This window comes from Hydractinia symbiolongicarpus, chromosome 3 (assembly GCF_029227915.1).
Source record: "Hydractinia symbiolongicarpus strain clone_291-10 chromosome 3, HSymV2.1, whole genome shotgun sequence".
NCBI classification, from domain to species: Eukaryota; Metazoa; Cnidaria; class Hydrozoa; order Anthoathecata; family Hydractiniidae; genus Hydractinia; species Hydractinia symbiolongicarpus.
The window spans coordinates 11532134-11555958 of record NC_079877.1 but is presented as its reverse complement, the minus strand read 5'-3'; the positions used below and the strand labels follow the sequence as shown (position 1 = coordinate 11555958).

Genomic DNA, 23825 nt, shown 5'->3' with positions numbered 1-23825 from the left:
GAAGCTGTAAAATACGTTTAATTAGAATTATTAGATTTTTTATGAAACTCTGAAAAAGAACAATACTTTGAGCGCACAATTCTTTGCGTAAAATGGACGAAATTTTCTTAAGGTGTTAAAAAAACTCAAACAAAAAAAAAATAACACATTTTGAAAACCTTACATCAGGGAAATTCCATGCTTCTTTTTTTAAGAGACTGTTTTATAAGCAGCCGAGTATAAGACATTTATGAATGCAGCTTTTAAACAAAAATTATTTTAAGACGAGTTCTTTTGAAAAATATCTTTGTTTTAGAAATAAGAGAGCTTTGATCCTGCATCGTTCTTGTCAAAATTACTCATGATTTTCTTGATTGCTTTTAAGATTACTGCAGCCTTAAATCCACTTTACATTTCCTTTATATTTTTTACTAAACATAAAAAATGCGGATTGATCACAAGGCGACGAGAAGTAATTTTTTTGATATTGAAAATTCAGGATATTAAAAATACATTTATACAGTTAAAATACAAGTATATCATTACAGAGCAATGAAACAGCTATCAAGAAGTTATGAGGCAGATTTATCTGGTTATTTGGGGTGCTAAAGCGGCCATTAATTATAACGACTGTGAGAAGAAAAGCATAAAATTTACGTAGATAGCTAAAACACGAACAAAATCCCATCCTTATGGTCAATATAAATACTTATCTTAAGGTTACTTCTTTATATCATGGCATTTGGAAAGTAAAGGGCTTAGAAATATTAAGATCATTTTTTTTTTAAATATTTTTTTGGGAAGATTCATATGGACTGGGTGGCGAAACTAGCGTGGTGTTATATTCTTTATCACATAGATAGAGTTCGCAACAAGTTTTTGAAAAAAAAAACTTTATTTACTCATTTTGCTTTTACGTTTTTCCAAATATTTACTTTGCGGGTAGTTATCATTTTAAACACTATTTTAATGTTATATCAAAACATAATAAATTCTTAAATAATCGACGCAAATATTGACACTGGTACAAAAAGATCTTGTTTTATGGTAACATGCTTCATGGTCGAAAAATGTCTTTCATTCCAGATTGGAAAATGAACTAACAATTAAATTCAGAGTGGCAGGGTTCTCGAAACCAAATGGAAGATGTTACAGTGTTGTGAATCCTTGAATACTCAACAATGTCAATGGCGTTGTAAAACAAAAATCTTAGGCAGCACTGGAATGAAAGTTGATGATTTCGTTACAGTTTTGGTATATTGTTTCTTTTTAGCTGTTATTCATTGCAGGGTGCATTTTTAACTGCAGTCCCTTTACCACCTCTAGTTTAGCTATGCTATTTCATTCTTGTGAGCCCACTAGGTAATCGTCATTCTGTTTAAGACAAATTTTCAGTAACAATATTTATGTCAAGACCGAAAATCCTTTCCCTATGTCATGAATTCCTCTGTTTGTTTTCTTTACCCATCTTCATGGTAATTATGCCAATAGTAAACCAGCTGCATCCATCCATGTTTGCTTCATTCTTTATTTCAGTTTTTGAAAAAACCTTTCTGTGTAACTTCTGTCCAAATTGAAAGAGTAGAATTTTTTTGGTATAACGGATTTTTTAAATTTGTTATCATTCGCGAATGTTGTCTTCGCATAAAAAGGGTTATTGGCTGATTCATAAGAAAACAGTTTAAATTTTTTTTTAGCAATTCTTGAAAAAACAAGCCAATTTGACGAGAATATAAAAACATTATGTATATAGATGCAGTGACTATGATCAATTTTCTTGCAAAGAGAATTTCAAATTGACATGGAGAGAAATGCGAGAGAATTTTTAAAGTCTGTCTTAATCTTCTTTATTGTGAAATGTATATATATGTTACTATAACAACGCAAGTATGTTAGCGTAACATATATATATATATATATGAAGAAATGTGTTAATTTTTTTACAACTTTTAAAAATAACATATCATGTACAGAAACAGTGGTAAGAATATACAACGATGCAATTTTAGTAATGGTACCGAGTGTGTATGGACTTATAGTAGCCAATCAAATTTCGAGTACAGAGTGCGTTGCAGTCAAAACTAAGGACAAAGAAAAAGACAACAAACCTTCGACAGAGAGTCCAAAACAAAGTGAAAATAAGAAATAAAGAATACTATACAGAACAGAGCAAATACCATTTTTGTTTTTTGCAATGCCTGCGGACCCGTGGAAAAAATATTCATGTGAAGGAAAAACTGAAGATCAGCTCTTCTCGGAGTTTTATTTAGCAACCAAGGAAGGTCGTGAGGATGTTTTGAAGATTATGGTGGATAAGGGAAAAGTTGATGTGAACCACGTGACTGAGAGGGAAAAGGAGTGTCAAGGGTAAAATTGCAGTTTTTTTCGCTTCACAACCTTAGTTTAGGGCCGTAGTTGACACATAATTTCTAGATTGGATAAAACAAACCCCACAAGCCAGTTCGCAACGACCTTGTGTTTATCGATTCCAAGTGCTGGGGCGCAATTATACAGCATAGTTCGATTCCACAAAATTTGTGCACTTAAAAAAGCAGAAAAAAAAATAAGAAAGGGTTTTCTAACGAATCCAACTGACGATGATAAAAAGGAGACACCAGTTTGGAGAGGGCTTAATTACTCCTTGCAATACTATTAGAAAAGAGAAGTGTTTTTTCTATCAATCTACTCACCTGTCTTAACATACTTTTATTTAGACTCACCGCACTTCACTTGGCTACTCGATACAACAAACTGAATTGCATAAAGTATTTGCTGTCTGCAGGTGCAAATGTTAATGCCATTGACACTTTCGGTTTCCGTCCGATTCACGATGCGGCTATGTACGGATATCTTGATTGTATGAACGAACTTCTTGCACAAGGTGCGAAAACTAATGGAGTTGAACGGGCGGGATTTGAGCACATAACACCACTCTATTATGCCGCCCAACAAAATCACGCGCCCTGTGTTTTGGCGCTAAAGGATAAATATCCGGACACCGAAAAAGTTTTGCTGGAGATGAGTTCTCGGCGGGGTAACGCGTCACTTTTAGAGTTGACGAAGAAAGAAAGTATGTCGTTTTCGAAGAATCTGTTTCCCTTTTGACAATAATCAATAGCTCTCCTGTTTATGTCACAGTGGATAAGCGCTATTTTGTTATTTTTGAGAGCCAATATAGCAGCAAATAATATGGTAATGTTTGTGCAATCAACCTTGTTCCCAGGTCCCTCATACTACGCTATTTACCAAATCTTACTTTCGTGTTCAAAGCTGCTAGGGTCGAAGTGTGTAGTTATAAAATAACGTTTCTAGATGCTGCAGAGTGTGATAGTCTGGTTGACACGTGGCTTCAAAATTCAGCTCTCTCTGGACACGTCAAATATTTGGATTATCTGAAAAATTTCATTTCACGAAAATTTGGTTCAAAAGAAAATCTTCACTCGATCATCACAGCTACACAACACGACAAAGTTGAATACTTGACTCGATTACTCGATGCTGGAATCGATCCTAATACATGCACTATAGATAAAGCCACTGCGCTTCACTACGCTGCCAGGTTGGTTGGTGAACAGTAATTATTAAGGATACATCTTCTTGGCAATGTTTGTTACGGGAAAATGTCTACGGGAAAAGTTAAAAAAAAGTGAAATTCATGTTGTAGAACAAAATCGACCCCAGTTTTCGTTTGGCTTCTTGATACGCATGTTATCCAAGCAAAAAAAAGACCTGAACATTCGTAAAAAAAATGTTAAAAAGGAGACTGGCGTTTTTTAATTTTTATAAAAGAATTGTATTTAAGAATAGAATAAAGTGTACTAATATTTGTTTAGATACGGCCACGTTGAATGTATTGAATTGTTAGTCAAATATGGAGCTGATATTAACAGGAAAACCATCGAGAATTGGACACCCCTGCACATAGCTGTGCGGCAAGGTTGTGCTGATAGCATCGACAAATTGATTCAATGTGGGTGCAACATTGATGAAACTGGAGGTAGGTCACAAGTCAGAAAAAAAATCTTCATCTTTTCTTTACCGGAAAGTCGTGCATTTTTTCCTTGCGTCGCTTCGAGATAGATGTTGAGATATAACCTTTTTGAAAAGGGTAATGGAGATGACACGCCCTGCGGGTGACAGGTGATAAAGGGTTGTCGTGCTAAACAGTTGTGCGATAAACCACGGAAATAACAATGGATTTGACCCATCATTTCCCACTTTGTGCCTTATAAGACTTATTATGATTTCATATAACGGGAAAGGTTCTGACAGAATACACTGAATTTTTTGTTGTTGTTGTAGAAAGCTAAAGCGTCAAGACTTCGCCAATGAGAATATTTTTCTATTACTTTCTGTGACTAATGGACGTCCCGTCTCTCCTAAATATTTTCATATAATTTCTTCAAACCCCGGCTATTACATTTCTAACAATTTATCACGCTCTTACAACAAGGTAAAAAATCAAAAATGTATAATGGAAGCGCTGCAGCAACTATCATGTATGCATGGTCCAAAAAGACTATAAAAGCAGTCAACCTTGTTCCCAGCGCGTCTTTTCTTATGCCGGTCGTCGCGAGTAACGCGGACCCGATATGTCACAAAAAATTCAAAATGTCCTGGGGACAAGGTTAGAAAGCATTCTCTTTAATATGAGTGTGACGCACACGAGAAATATATTTGGCGACATCTCACTGTCCTTCTTTTTTTGGCACAGGTGACACTGAAGACACTGCGCTACATACAGCATTGAAGTTGGCTGTAGACGAAGAAGTCGTGGTAGCGCTGCTAAAAGGAAAGCCATCACTAACTGTGGAGAACAGTGAAGGATTTATACCAACTGGAATTAAGAGCGAGTTTGAAAGACTAAATGAACTCCTACTGGAATACGCACGAAATTAAAATTTTATTTTCTATGTATATATGTTCTATATTGTCTGTATATTTATAAAAATGAGAAATTTGCTCCTGTATAATTCAGTGAAGAGAAAAACCCAGTATCAAATCAATTCAGTTCAGAGTAAAAGGTAAAACGATTTTGCATTCTTGTTTAGTTGTTGACGAAACTGTGCAAAAAAATAACATAACGAGAGTACAAATCATAACAGGATGGGGTGTATAATGGCGAATAGTTGTTCCAATGTATTTGTTCGACCTTTAGGATACAGAAGGAGGGGTCATGTAGCAACTTTCAAAAACGCATAGGGGTGGGGGTGGGTCTGTTTATTTAAATCACCCCCCCCCCCCCTCCCCTTGCTCTTCCTGATCTTATGAACAGTTTTTAACAGCGTTAAAAAATAGTCCGGAATGCTCTGACTTCGTAGCAAATTCAATTCGCAAATGTGAATACAGTTCACGTGGTTCACTAAAAACGACTGATCGACACAATGCATATAATACGTCTATAACTTGAGGTTAATCCACACGGTTATAAAAGAAACGTCAACACAATGCAACTATAAGAAAGTAACAGATTTCGGGATTAATGTACATGCAAACAGTGTCTTGCAGCAAGAAAAATATGGCATATTACATATTTAATATAAGATCAACAAATTATAACAAGATAAATTTACGTAACACCGTGATCTATGTAAATCCTCAAAAAACCTCTGTAAAAATTTTGGTAGTTCAACATTTACTCCTTTTTTATTATTTTCAGAAAAATTATCCAGAAAAGAAGTATATTCAATTTTTTTCGCCGAATCACGTGTCAAATCACGTGCTTACAAGACTTACAATAAAACACAAGACATCGCATTATATTATCTTCTCTGTAACCACACTCTATCCCCGTTAGGAGGATTTGGAATCCTAATCGAGTCTAGTTAGTTAATTGGTTCATCTGCTCAAAGCAAATAATTCTAAACAGACCAATCACATTAGATGCAATATGGACGAATATGGACAACGAAAAGAAGAAATGTAAAACCAAATAAACAAAAACACAAATAAACATAAACAATAACAAAAACAAAAACAAACAGATAATATACTTTTATTTTATTAAAGCAAGAACATGCTTAGAGATGGACGTATTTGAGAGGACGACGAGATGTGTAAGCGGGGATATAATCAAAAAAATAACTATTAAAGGTTAAAGCACTTTCACGGTAAATGTATATGCGCATTCAACACAGTATGGCTTAGGATTTTTAACAAAGCTCTCGGGTATGAATAAAAAAAAGAAATATAACGTAACAGAAACATATAGGATATATGTGCGCGATACATATATGAACGGACAATATAGCTAGCGCGACATGTCATGCAGTTACGTATATACGACTGAGAATTAAGTTTTATATATGTATCGCGACAATTAAGATTTCATATATAATTATTCTTACGATATCTGCCCTGTGTTATATACATACTCATGCGCCATTACAAAAAACGCGACCTAACCACACGCAAACATAAACACACGCAAATACGAACTACCTGTAACAGGATATAAGACGTCATGTGTGTGCGAATAAAAACAGAAATGCATTCATTTCCAACGAAAGAAAAAGCACATTACGAAAAAGATTATATGGATGTCGAACGAGTTCCTTCTCATCAATTGTTATTATTGAAATCAAGCAGTGTTACGTTCGAACGTGGAGGCATATACCAAGTTATACAACAACAACAGTGAATGACAACCAATCAGGTATCAAAAAAGAAACGCAGCTGGATACTACAAACGATAATAAACCACGTGACGTTGGCGAGTAATAGGCTGTCGGTTCTGTCACGCCGAGTGAGAATCGCTCATCGTTAGCTTGCAATTGTTTAAGACATTTTGAAAAGAGTATTTTAGTGAGGCACAACAAATGCACTAACGTTAGTTTGAAACTAATCTTCGCCTAAAAAACTTCCACGCCTATGCTTGTGCCTCTCCTTGGTGTTCGCCTCGTACTCGCATTCTGGCAAATTCTTCGAAAATTAAGTCATCGTCCCTGGCACTGCGTTCTGGACCACTAAAAGAACAACGAATATAACACAACCTGAAATAAGAAGTTACTTTAGCAGGAAAACAGGGGATGACTTTAAAAAGAATTAAATTATCTCTTCAGAAAAACAAAAAAATGACTTACTCAGTATCGAAGTTAATCAGGTCGCTATCAACTGGAGGCTCGTTGTCATGTGCTACAGAGAGAAATATCAGTGTAAGTGAGAAAACAAAAAAAATTTGCTTAAATTCTTTTTTTTCGTTTAATTGGAAAAAAACTATTTTCACATTTCGGCAATCGATTTGATCTATGTAGAAAGCGAATAACATTCCGGTTCTTGTTTTTTCTCTCAGGAATTATCACTCTCTAGAGTCAAAGAAAACAAAGTCATCCAAAACATTTCACACGATTTTAAATAGTGAGAGATAATTATGCTGCGTCACTTCCTCCACCATGACGTAAATTAAAAAGCGACTTACATGTGAGTTCGGAGTAACGTCTTGATATAGCTGGTGATGGAGAAGGTGAAGGCGAAGGTGGTTTCGGGTGTGTCAAAACAAATGGCAATTCTACAGCCAAATCACTAAAATTAAAAAAAAAATAGATTTATATATTCAACTGATCATTTAAAGGGTGGTAGTTAATAGATGTGTAAAAAACTGCAACCGACTTGCAAGAAAGGCTAGTTGTCATTTATAAGTCAAAACACCCTCATTAAAGAGAGAGAGACAAATCGTAATTAGAACAATGTTACGGCAATGACTTGCTGTCCAGGAAATTTATAAAATTAATAAAATGCAATTTTGCTCACCCTCCATAAGCGACAATTAATCGAATCTTGACTTTATAATGGACTATAATACCTAAATTCTCCTTCTGTGTGTCAGTATCCATGCTGTAAAAACAACGTAAAGTTGATATATTGGCAGGTTCACCATTACAACGACGTAACGTCGAAACCAACGACAAAAACAATAACAACAACAATAACAATAACAACGCAACAACAACAACAACGACCGCAACAACATCAACGATAGCAACAACAACGACAAAAAACAATAACAACAACAACGACAAAAAACAATAACAACGACAAAGACAACAACAATAATAACAACAACAACAACAACAACGCAACAACAACATCAACGATAGCAACAAGAACAACAACGACAACAACAACAACGACAAAAACAACAACAACGACAACATCAACGATAACAAAAACTACCTTTAAATTTTATAAAATATTCATCCCAGTAACCCTGTTCACCCCGTCTCTTTTAAATGATGAAAAATTTGCTTTTTAAAATTTCATAAAAGCACAGACCGATGAAAGACGACAAAAAAAGTAATACGTACATAGTTGATGAAGCTAGATTCGTGTCTTCATGTTTAATTTGTCCGTCGAGTGCTAAACCACGTTTATCCTAAAAAATATGTAATAAAATACATTAGTGAAGTGTTCGCATACAAAACCTGATCTAGGTTTAGTGGCCAGGTTACCTTGTTATTAGCTAACAATGGAATGATTTGAATAACTTTTGATAAGGTACCACTCTGTCCAACTGGAAAGCCATCTCTAAAATAACAACATTATACAAATAACTACTTAGTTGGAGGCAAAATGGTGCGTCTAATCCATCAAAGAGATAGTTTGGCGGTTACGAAACTCTGACAGATTCTTTTTAATTCCTGCTTACAAGAAATGCTACACCATGCAACCTCTTCACAAAAAACTTTTTAAGGCTTTTATTCTTAAAACCCCGAAACGTCACAAAGCAATAGGAGCTCCAAGGCAAAACGGACAATGGCTATCCAAAAAAAATATGTACATTATAGTAAAACCACATAAATACTGCGTAATAGCCAAACACTGGTATAGTGACAGAGCCAAAGGTGCAGTACTACAATAGATGCACAGTGATAAAGTAGCAGCAGTTTAAAAATATCTTACTCTAATTCGACGGAAGCTACTGGACATTTGTACTGCGCTGTTGAAAACAAGCAAATATCCGCATACTGTCGCACTGAAAAAACAGAACGTTAATGCTTCACTTAACACAAATCACTTACTCATTCCGTGATTATGGAAGAAACAATGATTGACGTAAAAAAACCATGAAACCTACCCATGTATACACCATGCGATAGAAATACGAATGTATTGGTTTGCATAAAAATAAGAACTCAGCTTACCTGTAACTTTAATCCGTTTCACAGTTTTATTTGATCGATTTGATATATGCACGTTTACAGAGATCGTTTCGCCGTGGTAATACATCTTAAGAAAAAAGACAGTAGAATAAAACCATTAAATAAAGTACCTTCAAAAATAAAAAGCACGTTTTGTACACGTAGAAAATAACGTTTTAAGGATCATTGGCGTCTCAGAAGATTGTCTTAACTATCGCATACCCATTTTTGTGGCATTTGGTTTGCTTTCAGAAGAAACATAAAACAACAATATGGTAGCATTTACATTTGCGCATGTATGTATCAAATCAATGGGATTTACCTTTCTCAACAAAACACAAAACGAGGAAAAGAAAATAGTTAACAAGAAAAAATCATACGACACCTTACCCCTTTGTCTAAGCTGGCTTCTAGAAACAATGGATGTGGGCACATCATAAAATCTTTTTGCGTTTCAATCATCGGCTGAAAATACAAAAAAAAGTCAGAAAAAAATTGCGACACGGGGGTGGAGAACTTGCATGCAACACTTACTACACCCTTCTCTCCCCCCCCCCCCCCCTCCCCACCTAAAGTTCTCTTCATACTTATAAGCATAAGCATAACACGAGAAGAGCTACTTACACGAGGCGCAGCTACAGGCGGTGCGTATGTAATCTTTCGAATTGCCAATCGAACGGAATTTCTAAAATACAAGGTATTGTAATGCAATAACAACAGCAAAAAAATTGAGCGTTACAGCTTATTCAAAGCTGTAAAATGTTATGTCGTAACTACAGTGAAATTTTAAAGACATCTTCAGAATGGTGTGGAAATTTCATGTATTCTACAAGAGATTAGTTTGGCAGGTTTTTTAATATCGTGGAGTAGAGTAAGGAAAGCGAAAATGTTTAAACATTGGAAGTGATGAGCAAGAATACTTTACTTTAGGAGTAGAAAGTTTTGCGGGGAAAAAAATCGCAAGGTCGCGAAACATCGCAACAAAAACGCAAATTGTAATTTCATGACAAATTTTGCTTGAAAAACTTACGAGAAAATCAGAAATTACGTCATTTGCAAGAGAAAACCTTTCGTGAATGACAACAAATCTATTTTTTTATTATTATTATTATTAGTAATCAAAAGTCTGCATTCGTTTCAAGGAATCAGGATATCAAAGAAATGTTTGTAGCAACAAAGAATGAACACGCCAAATGTTATTGTAGTTGATGAAGTAAATCAGTAACATTTGAGATTTCTCCATTCTTGATTTTGTTTTGTAGTAAAAAACTTTCGTGTCTTAAAAAATCCATGACTTCGCGTTGAAAATGTCGACTTTGGCTAATTCAAAAGTTCTAAAGACATAATCTTTTGCGAAAATGACCAAAAATGCGAAAAACGCGAAAGTTTCTGCTCCTACAGTATCAAAAGACGTCAATTAAAGTTTCAAACAACCTACTTTTTATATTCTTTCTCATCTGCTGTATCAGATAAATAAACACGAAGTTCATAATCAACTCCACATGGCTAAACGTAAAAAAATAAACATTTATAGTACCCTCACTATTTTCCTAAACCGGTTGGCGGAGAAACTAAACGGATTATAGGTGAAACAAGAACCTTGCCAGTATCTCCAGGCGCTGGTTGTAACGTAACAGATGAGGGAGCACCTTTGGGTAGCTAAAATTATAAGGTATTCACTCTTAAATTCTATACATTCGTACGTAGTGATTCACGTTTGTTAATGTCTAAAAAATGTAAAACAAATACACAAGGAACCTGAAATTTAAAAGGATATGCATTTTTTCCTAGTTTTTTGATTAGGCGTTCTTGTAACCTCGTCAGTGGTTCCTCGTCTTCGATATCTGGTGGGTAGACTTGCTTTCTTGCCTAAAAAAAAGTTATTTTGCAAGATTTATTTATGGTTTTTTCAAAAGGTTTATAGACAGTCTGAAAGTTTACGAAGCGCTAAAACAAATGGTGTCAATATTTGTGTGGCATCTTGTGGTTATGTAAACCTTGAGTGACATATGAACATTATTTTGCAACTTCAAAAAGTCCATGGGGTGATTTTGATGTTAAAGTTTACATGTTACTGTATTTTTACCGGTAATGTTATAGTTGTCACAAACTTATCAGAAAATGTCAACCTAAATGTATCTATTCATTTCCTTACTTTTATTTACTTCTATAGCAGAAACAACACCTTCCTTGACCCCCTCTTTTCACCGCCCTTTACTCAACACGATGTCTTGTATGCAAAAAGAGTTATTTACTTACGAGAAATAAATCTTTTCTAAATGTTAAACCAAGAACATCCAAATCTTCTCGACCATATCTGAACGCAGCCAGGATGTGGCAATAAACTATGACGAAATAAAATTTTGTCTACAATTGGTATTTAGTACATTGTTAACTCAAATTTACTGCATTCCTATAAGATATATAGACACAGATATTTTAGTGCATATTTTTAAATCTAAGGACAAAATAGCTGCTCATCAGCAGCTACCATTTTAGGCTACTTATTGATAAATGTCCACTTTGCATTTTTAGATCTTCACATTGTAGAATATTGCATATCTGAAATTAAAAGATTTTTACCAGTTTTATCTTTTGCATGGTCTGGGTGGACGAGCACGACTCCGTCAACAGGATCACGATGATCAATATGGTCATAAAAGTCCCGTTTGCCAATGTACACAGTAATCTAAAAATGTTCATAATATTAATTAAGAAAGACATTAAAAGTTAAAGAAAACAACAACAACAACAACAAATCTTTTGACACATTCATTTTTTTGACTAGCTTTGTCTCAAGCATCCATGCTCATATCTACATAAAGTAACACTTTACAGGCAGTTTAATTTTTCAAAGATAATACAAAATAACTAACAAGCTAAATAAATTAGAAGGCAATGAACAATTTGTCACTGTTTATTCTCTTTTCTAGAAACTGTAACAGCATTATTTCACTTTTTTCAAAATACACAAAACTTTTAGTAGTATCAGTCGTGTCCATGCTGAAGTCAACGATACAGCTAAATTTAAATTTTTCACCTATGCAAAAAAGTAAAAAATGCTGATATGAAATGCCCTTAGCCTGCCTGCTATTAACATATTAACTATTGGTAATATAAATTAAAAAATGATAGCGCCATTTGAAAGTTATTGCATTTTATTCTGAGACAATAGATGTTCTTATAAACAGCAAATTTAACATATTTAATATCATATTGATTAGGATTTGAAAAGTTATCACTAATTGCTTTACTGACTGATTAAAAGTTTTTGCCTTGAATTAATGATCGTAAAGAGATGTCCTTTTTAGACATTTTTAACATCACTAACAACACAATGAAATGCAAAGACCTTTGTTTGTTAATTGGTTTTTTCACTTCAAGACAATATAGTAAGCACACTACTGGGCAAATTGCACGTTGTCTTTATAAACCCATAAAATCTTACACAAAATTTCAAAAAGCATTCAGTCCTCCTTTTATTATAAGGTGTAAAATCTTGTCATAAAAATTTATTTTTTAGCATATTGCAGCAAAATAGTCCTTTGGTATTATTTTATACTGCTGTTGTTATATGCAAAAAATTTTACCCAAAAATTTAAAAACCCACCTGTCAAATATACAGCAACTTAAATCAGTTATTTCGTTCTTTTGATCAACCAGTTAACACAAAATAAAAGTTTTCAAAACTAAACTGGTTTACCCAACAACACATCTTAACCAGAAATGTCAAAAGTGTTTAGAAGGAGTAGATAAATTAACAATTTCTATTTTAGTGATATTTTATACAGTCCTTCCTCATAAGAATTAACACTGAAATGTGAAAAGAAAGACCCAACGCCCAAATCAAATACATTATTTAAGTAGTGTTTAAATATATTATGTGCTTCTTTTACGTTTTGTATTTCAAGTACTGACCAAGTTTTATATTTATATTTATTTATATTTTTTTGTTTGTCTACACTTAAACAGGAGTGACTATCGAACATGAGGCATAAAACCAATCATTGTTGTTTCTTGATCTCACTGTGTGCACACACACAAAAGGTGAGCATATAGATAAAACAGGTTGTGCATCATGAACAAAATGATAAACTGACAAATGTCAAATATATATATATATGTACACATACGAATAAAGCTTGTGCAAGAACTTACTGGGAAATAAAAAATCTTCACTCTATTTTTTAACATTCGAACTATTTACAAATTTTCATGCTCACACTCTCCCCCTTATTATTCCTCAATAAAAGATTATCCATTCCTCATTCCGAAAATTTCACATCCCTTCCCCAGTAAAGAGAAAATTAAAAAATGATCCACCCCTCCTAGTTGGTGTGAGAGGGTGTGGGGCAAGCAATGGATGAGAACTAGAACTTACAATAACATGCATCCTTTTTCCTTTAAAAAAGAATATATACTTTATTTGTACTTTATTAAGGTCTATTGTTTAGGACAATAAAGAAATAAGAATAATGAACACCTTGGTTAGAACTTTGATATTCTCATAAAAAAAGCATCTGATATCTGGTAGGATTTAAAGGGTCAACAACGTTGTCCTCTCTAAATTTAGAGTTTTATCATTATTTTGATACTGCTTTATTGATAGAAACACAATATGTGCTTATTGAAAAGAAAAAAACAACCTGAAAGTAGTTATGAAGTAGCAATTGTGGCTATGTCTACTACGTTCTTATACATATTAGCTATCACTTAAAGAAAAAATGTTTGTTTTGTTCAGTCGTACTATTATTAGCCATGACTGAATATAAAACATTGTACGTAATACAAGAGTGTAACTGCAATTTGAGAACGATAACTTTGATAAATAAATTGCACTTGTTAAAAGCGGTTGCAAACGAAAATAGAATATTGCAATGACATTAAAATGATGTACACAGCACAAACAAGAGGATAACTAAACATTAGAAGATCTATGTAAATACTACATGTTGTACTGTCATATGTTTTAATAAACAAGTTGTTGGAAATGATGTAAAAACAAATGTTAATTACCCTAGCTAAAAAGTCAATTTATTTGTATTCCTTTATAAAATTTATGAAATTTTTAACAGAAACTTCCAACTTATAGTTCTTATAAAACATTTTTTTCAACAATTTTATCGCAGAAAGCATGATTTTGAAATACTGCATAAGGATATAAAATTGTACTTATACTTCATGAGATGTCAAATGTTTGAATGAACGTAATTAAAAACCAAATTGTCAAGAATTTAAAAAAAAAACTTTAAAAGTAATCAGGATTTTTAAAATAGCTGATCAAAATAGGTCATTTGCCAATCAAACAACAATTAAAAATGTGGGTATCTCAAAAATATGTTATCTTAACTGAACGGGACACGGCATGTTATTAGTCAAAATGGTAAAATTTTAAAAATCACACCCTATTGAAATGCCAATTTAGTTGCCTGAAACCTAAAACAGGGGGCTAATGTTATTATACTACACGGATATATATTTCGAACAATATCAAACATATTTAGGTTAGGATCTTTTTTGAGTATAATGCTACACTGGTCTGACTATTATAAAAGAGAAGTTATAAGAAGTAAAACAAAAACACAATGCCTGAAAAAAAACCAAAGTGGAACACGAAAACATCTGGGTTGCTAAGTAGGAAAAAAGTTCAATTCATGCATGCTTTTTAAGGAGCTAATTTGCAAAATTTAACAACTACATAGCTAATATACCAAAGTTGTGTTGATTATTTTGTTCACAAAAGACCAAATAACATTTTGTGTTAAAAGTGAATGAAAAAGGTGATTAGATATTTTGTTTCCACAAAAGGGAATAAATATTTAATTGCATCCATTGTTTTGACATGTCGCCTAATTCCAGATTTGAGTAAAAAACTATTGCCACTCACGCCTTTTCTTTCTTTTAATAACACAAAGAGGAACAAAGGTGATGTAACATGTTCACCTGTCCGTACATACTATTCTGCTGTTTTCCTTTCTTAGCACATGAAAAAATTATCTGAGTTAATTTTGTCAAAAGATATTCGAAAATACTGTGAAACTTATGAGCTAACTTTTTATAATTATGCTAACGTTAATTATGCTGACGTCTAGAGATTGGTTAACCAAAAAATACTGCTGGTGAATTTTCAGGCCATATTTAGTTGATTGGATTAATTATTATTATCATCAGTTCTCTATCCCTAATATGACAAACAAATCACACATATGCTAAAAATCAACTTTAAAAGTTTACATTATGATCATCTGTAAGCTCTTTTAATAAAGGAGGCAATATTTTAAAATGACACTTCAACAAGCTCAATCTTTTTAAAACCAAAAGCAAACAATGTGTAGTGCCTCCCTTGTACACATCACTGATAAATGCAGGAACAGAAATACCCTACATAGCCTTAAATTAACTGCTATCTTTTTGCCCGCTTAGCTTGATTTTGTTAAACTAAATTATGAAAATGTTTAAAACTAGTAGCATCTCAAATTTAATAAAAGCAACTAGTTAGTGAACTGTAAAAATTTTACGAAATAAATCTACATTAAGGCGACGGTGAAAGCCTTGGCTGCTTTAAAGCAGCAGGGATCCTTTAAGTAAGCAATTACAAAGTTAACACTCTTAGTGAAAATAAAATTCATATTGTGCAAATACAGAAACGCAAGCTTTATCAATTAAAAAAAAACACAAAAGTGGCTAATCACATTACTGGAATCTTTAAAATAAACTGTATTTAATTATTTAGACATTCATTTATTTTTCCTATTCCTTGAAATTTTAAAATATGTTTGACAAAGCTTAATGTAAGTGAAAATCACAAACAAGACACAATTTATGTAATACTGGTTTAAGGATAAAACATTTCAAATATATTTGTGAAACCATTACAACCTACACGGAACAGGAACATATTGTATTTTCCATAGAAAAATCAGTGCACCACGTAAGAAAAGAAAGATGCATTGATCTTTATGGACAGAACATTTCAACATTTTATTACTTAAAATTTCTTTGGATAGAAATGGTTTTGGAAATATTTGTTATTTCAGGGTTTTAAAGTTTTCTCTAAAAAATGATGGATATTCAAGGTTTTTAAGGTATCCAAGTCTGAAATTTCACAAGTTCTTGTAATAATTTATGTAGTCATTTTAGGTGAGCAACAGAAAATTACATCAATATCGCTTGCAGTTCTATTTACCATTGTCATTTTTAAATGAATTTAGTGCAGCGCACTTACATGCGAAAAATGTTTACAAAAGCCAATTGATCAAATTTTTCAGTTTCAAAAAAACATTTTGTATGTGTGTTATTTTCAATGAGAGCCAGCCTGGTACATGATTTCTCAAGTGTATACCTCATGGACGTTAGGTAAAAAAAGGATCCAGAAATATTTTGTCAATAAAGAAAAGACTAGGTGTGGGGTAAATTGCACTTGTCCAGGATTGTGCTTTTTAAATTATCAAAATTATGTCTATATAAAAAAAAATCTTGGTTGTGTGGTAATAAAAATAAGACTTGAAAGCAGATGGCTGAAGATGAGAAGTGAAAGTGTTTGTTCATCTTTCCTGAAGACTGAAGTGTGTTCTGTGTGTTCTGCTAGTCAAAAATTCCAAATTCACATACACATCCCTATTGAGGTTTTATGTGAATGCAGCAATTGTGTTTGTGGTCTTAAAGTAGTAAAACTAAGAATGTCAGGTCCAACCAATAATTTAAAAAGTTACAGAGTAGCTTAAATAATTAAGCCCCTAGTATGTAAATAATGAAATTCCACAACATAACAATGCTATGTCAATCTAAACTACTATATTGAACCCTCAATGTTAGGTTATTTGTTCATGAAATGTTATTTCATCATTTTTCTGGAAACCAAGCCCAAACAAAGTGAAGTATCAATTAAATCTAGCACAACCTGTCAAAACACTTCACATAAAAAATCGTAACATGCAAAATTTAACACGCTTATATAATTGTTAATACTTAAAACCAACATAAATTATTAAAAAGGATTTTAAGTGATGCAAATGAGAGCCAAATTTAAAAGTATCTAACTGAAACGGAGAAGACAAAGCAAATATCAGAGTTAACACAACTCCTAATCAGAATAAAATATATTGATTATAAATGATAAGACAAAAATTTAAGATTTAACCATTTACAGCAGAAGCAAATATAAATAATTGATTGTCCAATCAAAAAGCAGTAAATTTTCAAGAAGTTAAAAAATTATTAGAAAAACAAATGTTTATAAATATATACCTTCCCATTAGGTGTGGCTTTTTTGAAGACCCTAAAAATAGAACTCAATTTATTAATTGCAACGCCAATTGCTGGGGGTTGGAATCATAAACCAGTGATGCAACTATATATATTATAAAAATATAGTAGTATAAAAGAATAACACACCATTTTACTTATAGTTGCATTTTTTAACTTGCTTTGACAAGATTATTTTCCCTACAAGCAATACAAAAATTTTGCACCATAGCCGAAAGTGTTTTTTTGTGTGCGTATATATAGAAGTAACACTAAGAAATGAGTCCAATCATTTTTTAAAATCCGACTTTGGATTTTGTCATTAATTTCAGAAGTATAAATCACAAGAACATTTGTCCATAAAAATAAGAAAGCATTGGTAAGCCTAGCTATCATTAGGTCATCATCTATACTCAATTTAGTGCAAGAAAGTTGTTTTTTTAATGGACACATTAATTGCTGTTGTCCCTGACGCTTAAAGTAAAAAATTTATTTCGATTTTCAAAGGGGCACTGAGGAGTATCAAGTATTGGGAACTGCAATTAACATGAACTGTGTTTAGCTCCATATGTCTTTGTTGTTTTCAAAATATACCAGTTTCTTTACAACGTAATGGACATGAGAAAAAGGAAACATGGCACAGTAATCAAGAAATTTCAGTGGAACAAAGAATTCTATAAAAAAACATAAATTACACAAATTATATGTTCTCTTTTGTGGTTCTGCTTTTTATACCCCAATGTGTATGCATCCATTACAGGATTTTGTAAACATAGAAATTCCACCTATACAGTAAGATATCCTGAAGCACTTGCAGCAAATTTTACACTCTTTTGCTGCCTGGGCTAGAAGAAAATATTAGATGGATTTGACAGTATGTCTCAGTGTGTGTTACTTGTGACAAAATGAGTATAGATGTTGTTCTTTTAAACCGAGCCTAGCGAGCTAGCTAAAATATAACTACCTTGTTCCAGATTTTTTAGATGACACGTTCATATCTTGTTTAGTTTCAGTGCTGTTACTCATCTCGCTCTCTATGTTGACATAAAATAGAGTCCACCAATATAGCTCTTCTTACTGGCTGATACCCAAAGTGATGTAATATAGCTATTAGCTATATCTAGCCACCGTTTAAAACTCAAGTGAGTGCTCTCTCTCTCTCTCTCTCTCCCTGTCTATTCTTTTTCTGTTGTGGTATGCCGTGTGTCACCTACAGTACCTAGCTATATATGTAGTTAATTTTACTGTGATATATATAGCTATCTACAAAAAATATTTAATCATTTTAGCACGGTAAAATGCACTTTCTTAAACGCAATCCGTTGTTTACAAATTTGTTTAAAACCTAGCTAAAGTTTCTATGCAGAATGTTTCCATAACCCATTATCAGTCCGTTTTGTAATAACACACCACCACCATTCCATTCGGAAATTTTTGTTTTGACCGCGTTATGAAAAAGAGGCCTAAGGAGAATGGCGATGGAGCAAAAAAAAACATCGGAGTAGAAGAGTAAACTGCACAATACAAAAAGAAAAAAGGAAAACCGAAGTCATGAATATATTTTTCCCTCACTCACTATGTGCAGAATGAGAAAAAAAATATTGGCCAAAGCTAAATAAGTGATCCAAAGTTACGGTAGCTTAAAAAAACTCGAAAAAAAGTTGTTAAAAAATGTCAAATGTGGAGTTCCACCGAGCTCTATGCTTTAACCACTCCATATATGTGATTTGCCCCATGCATCAACGCTTCTAAATTTTATTCCTTTTGTTGATAATACTAGCTTATACTACGCTCATAACGATATTAAAACACTCAGTAAGCAGGTAGTACTAACGAATAGTTTAAAGCAAACAAACTGTCCCTCAATGTAAATAAAAAACCAAAAAAATAAACACATTCTGCAAAAATTTGAAAACGGACGACTTGCCATTAAAACTTTAAGATCTATGTAAAAATTTAACTAGCATAAAACCGAAAACTTGTCTTGGGAAATCTATATAATAGAAACAATAGAGAGTAAGATTAATAAAAATTTACATTTTTCTTCATTCACAGCTACTTAACATATAGCACAACGTTATCTGGGTTAGCACTAATCATTCTAAGCAAAAGTACGCATGTCGCATAGTATTTGGCATAGACAGATACACCACTTCGACCTTATAACTTTCATTTCGTCAATAACGTGTTCATTACAGGTCGTTTAAAGTCGACTAAAAGATTGATTACAAATAAGCAACCTCGTCCCAGGGTTTTTTAGATTTCTTTGCAACGGACGGAACTTGTGAACTACGTTCCGCCCTAATGTAAAAACCTAAAAAAGGCTGGAAATCAAGTTGAGAAACCAATAATTGGCAAAACCCATCTAACAAAGAAACCGTAAAACAGACACGATCCTTACACAGTGAAAATAATTTTACGGAGAAAGATTGGGGCAAGTTTTGCAAATTTTATGAATATCAAAACTTATTTTTTGAAAGGTCGTGGAAAGGTGGCTGCTGCATTGCACTGAGGCCACACAAGTTTGAAGTTCCTTGGTTAACTTATATTGTAAGATTAAAATATGCAATAGGCAAAACGTAGTTGTAAATTTTATTTTAACGAGAATTAAATCATTATTTTATCGATTTCCAACATTCCAACACACGGATAAGGTCTTTGAAATTATAGAATTGTTTAATGAATATCTTGTGTGATACCGGGCTGTTTATATGAGCCCGGTTGGCGAGCTGGCCAAGGTCTCGCTTGTTCCTCATTTGCTCATATTTTTGCCCATGTGTTTATATGGTCAAACGGGCTGGCTTGGTAGGCGAGATCTCGTTTCTCAGAGGCGAGATTCCGGTAGGTGGGATGAAAATTTTCTCATATAAACAGTAACAAAGCGGGCTAGCCCGCCTAGGCGAGATGGTTTTTTATGCTCAACTAATTAAAATCTTTTTTTATGAAAATTTTGTTTCACATTATTTAATGTTTTCATTGTTCAGAGCCAGCCAGGTAGTTTTTTTTATATAAAGTGAGTGAGCCATTGAGCCAGCCCGGGAAGTGAGCCAACTCGTGCTGTCGTGAGCCTCTTAGGTGCAATCCTATACCTGATTTTATAAATAAACAACAGGATCTAGTGTATGCTTAGCCTATAGATACCATGGAGGTAGAAATAACAAAGGATATACTCAAGGTAACATCGCCCCTAAGGGTTGTTGTTTTTTTGACATTGAAGCCGGCAAAGATAAAACTTGTTAGGTGTCAAGTAAGCACTACGGCTTTGACATTGGAAACGTCCCTAGAAACACTAGGGACGAGGTTGTACTCAAGGTTTCTTAATAATGCTTCAGCCTCAACGACGATTACGTTAAGGCTGGGTCTGTAAATTACATGTTTTCTTATATTTTAAAAAATTAAGAACTTTCAGTTTTAATAATTCGATAATTTAAAACGGCGAAAAAATATAACTCGTTTATATTTTGGTCAGCAAAGCTTCTTCTTTTCGAAAAAGGTAACCTCGCTTTCAGATTCTTTCTTGTATGAACGCAGGGAGCTCTAGAAATAGGGCTACTAAAATGGCATGTTTTCGAAAGGCGCTGAAGTTTTGTTGAGTCAGTGGGAGAATAAAAATCATAAGTTGGTAAGTTAACATAATTATCTTAAAAAATCGTTTATGACATAAGCCCCAATTTTAATATAAAGTAGTAAAAATTGACTTGCCATATATCGTGTTAATTTTGGCAATCATAAGAAAAAAGCAAACAAGCTCCGCCTCGGCATACGACTCGCGTTCAAACATATTTTAGTACCCAGACTACTTCTTAGGGGTACAAAATTTAAAAACAAGCGGGAAACGTGGGTATAGTTCACTAAAGTTGTGTATTAGATTCACGTATATTACAATAGTTGGAGCTAATTGCTCTATTTATTGGTGTTTAACTTCTCGAAAGCCTGATTGACCTTCTATCTTTAAAATTGCACAGGCTAATGACGATTATGATACTGCATGAAGAGAAAAACTGATTAATGTCATTAAGAGAGATCGAGAGATGGATATGCAGTTAGGGGCTCTCATTGACAAACAAAATTTATATATCTGTGAGCAGCACATCCTAGAGAGTAAGATAAGACAAGGTAAGAAGGATTCAACGTTATTAAAAAGTTTCATGCAATAATATGGGTCCTACTATGCCATGGACTATATCTTAAGTGCCATATATACTTGATTTGTTGGAAGTTTTTAATGTTTTGCTATGGCTTCGCGCCAATAATGAGAAAAGGACGATACAAAGCAGCATCCAACAATTAGGCGTGGAAAAGACAATTTCGCAGCCCCTTAATTTTGGTACGGGCCAATGACGCCCATTTTGTAATTTTACCGCGAAAGTCGAATCGAAGGCGCGGGACAATAACTTTTAAAGAAAAATCACTCATTCTGCGAACTGAACCAAACTCGGTTCCAGTTCAGCATTTTTAGTGTTTTATTTGATGTTATAATGTGGCATCATCTACTATTCTCGATTGTTAACTTTGGTTTTGTAAAAGTTGGAGTACAGTTGACTCTCTGTAATCCGAATCTTAAGGGGGATAACTTTTATTCGGGTTCAGGGAGATTCGGATAGTAGAAAGTCTCTCTAATTCGAATTTCGAGGTTTCAAGTGTAAAAATTCGGATAAGAGAGAGAAATCAAACTTTTTTGAATAAAATTATAAAAAAAGTAAGGTGAGAAAAAAAAACGAATAAGTAAGTTTGAACGAAAATAAAAGAACTCGCTGACTTGCAATTCTTTTTGTCTTACAAAAAAATCAAACCATTCGAGTTCGACGGAGATTCAAATTACTAAAAACAAAAACATTCGAAAGCGTTAATGGTATATTTACACTTAAAAAATCGGATTATAGAGAGAATTTAGCCAAAGGGACCTGAAAATTAGTTTGGATTGTAGAGGTTTTCGGGTTACAGAGATTCGGATAGTAGAAAGTAATTGTGAGAGTTTCTTAAACAACATTGACAGTGACTTTTAACTGTTCGGATTATAGAAAGATTCGGATAATAGAGCTTCAGAATAGAGAGAGTCAACAATTTTGACGGAGACGCATGTCTCAAGAAGTGCAATGGTGAAAGAAAAAAAGGTTTTTACGGGGCGGGTGATGAAACATTAATTCAACAAGTTACTCGAAATTTATTCTGATTTGCTAAGAAGTATAACTTTTGATAAATTTAGAAGGTAAAAATCATATACTTAAATAAATTTATATCTAACTTTTCATAAATCAAAAGTGCGGGTGACTATTTTGCAAGGCTGCTGAATGTCGTTTTTTTTAAGGTGCTTCCCTAAAATTATTGACAGCATTCGTGATTATCAAAGACAAACCTATAATTAAATAATAAACTCATTGAAAGTTTCGAGAATAAAAAGTGGAAGGGATTATCGACAGACAAGAAGATAATGCACCGGGGAACTATTCGAAAATTAGATAATAATGAATTCAAAGCAAATTATAATCCTTCCTTCACGTCACACTTTAAGACAATGGTGATAAAAAATAAGAAAAAAGATGAAAACGAGCTGATCAATGTTGTAAAACGTGATATTGAAAATCAGTGGAGCAAAACAGTAGTGGAAAGGTATGTATAGAGACACAACAGTGGAGGCAAAGGTGCTAAAATAAACAAACAAAATTTTCATATACAAAACAGTCAACATCTTTGTCATCAGCGCTGTCTGTTGCAGGAAGATTATTAATTATTTTACATTTGTAAAGATTATTTGAGATTGGGCATTAAAGCGTATTTTCTTCTTGTAATCTTTCTTAAAAAAAGATAGAAAATTAAATCATTCATGTTATTATATACCTGTCAACTCAACTCACGTTTTGGTATCTTCAATTTGCTATGCAATGACTTCCATAAAACGTTTGAATCATCAAATCGAATTTTTTTGTTTACTTTTGTTAAAAAAACAAACGGAAAAAAAATAACAGATCCAAAAAATCCATGTTATTAAATGATCACTGCTTATCAACATATTTCTGGGGTATGAAAAGACCACATTCACATACTGGTGATCTCCAGCAGTATACATGGGAGCAACAAGGTTGTATAACCGAAGTCAACAATATCGAGATGAATTCAAAATAAATTTCACTGATTTTGCAAGACGGTACAATTTGAAAAGCAAACGTGGTATGTTAAGAACATTTTTGCTCTTTTAAAACAACGTGTACTTAAGCATAAATGATATATTTTTTAGGAGTTACACAGGCCAATACTGGCCAGATAACAAAAGAATTACTGCCTGTGTTAATTCTAATGACAGTATTGATAGCTTCACCAGAATTAGATGGAATAAACGAAGGTATACCTACTTACCAAGTGTTTTCTTTTTAACCAAAACTCGTCCCAATTTTGATATGTACAACATTCTTTTCAGGCTGAACGTTCCAAACTTCAAAGATTTGTATATACCCGTAGAAGTTAAGA

General features: G+C 33.3%; 2 protein-coding genes across 3 annotated transcripts; one reads left to right on the top strand and one right to left on the bottom strand.

The window, feature by feature from the left end:
* Positions 1-1053: 1053 nt before the first annotated feature.
* On the top strand, positions 1054-4985 carry LOC130635718 (ankyrin-1-like). 2 transcript variants are annotated; one of them, XM_057445162.1, is made up of 6 exons: positions 1054-1233; positions 1989-2346; positions 2694-3049; positions 3292-3538; positions 3813-3976; positions 4694-4985. In XM_057445162.1, exons 2-6 carry the CDS (start codon positions 2174-2176, stop codon positions 4876-4878), a joined length of 1125 nt encoding a protein of 374 aa, XP_057301145.1. In that variant the 5' UTR covers positions 1054-1233; positions 1989-2173; the 3' UTR covers positions 4879-4985. The 2 variants fall into 2 exon arrangements, with proteins under 2 accessions (XP_057301145.1, XP_057301143.1); XM_057445160.1 differs by lacking the exon at positions 1054-1233 and having other exon boundaries at positions 1287-2346.
* Positions 4986-5284: 299 nt separating this feature from the next.
* Positions 5285-18801, bottom strand: LOC130635717 (beta-arrestin-1-like). Its single transcript, XM_057445159.1, has 17 exons — positions 18325-18801; positions 17364-17394; positions 11700-11805; positions 11376-11461; positions 10875-10985; positions 10716-10775; positions 10555-10622; positions 9741-9801; positions 9507-9581; positions 9120-9204; positions 8878-8950; positions 8427-8502; positions 8283-8350; positions 7729-7812; positions 7397-7500; positions 7062-7113; positions 5285-6944 (listed from the first exon to the last, which is right to left on the bottom strand). The coding sequence occupies exons 1-17, from the start codon at positions 18384-18386 to the stop codon at positions 6848-6850; spliced, it is 1299 nt and encodes a 432-aa protein (XP_057301142.1). The 5' UTR covers positions 18387-18801; the 3' UTR covers positions 5285-6847.
* Positions 18802-23825: the final 5024 nt, after the last annotated feature.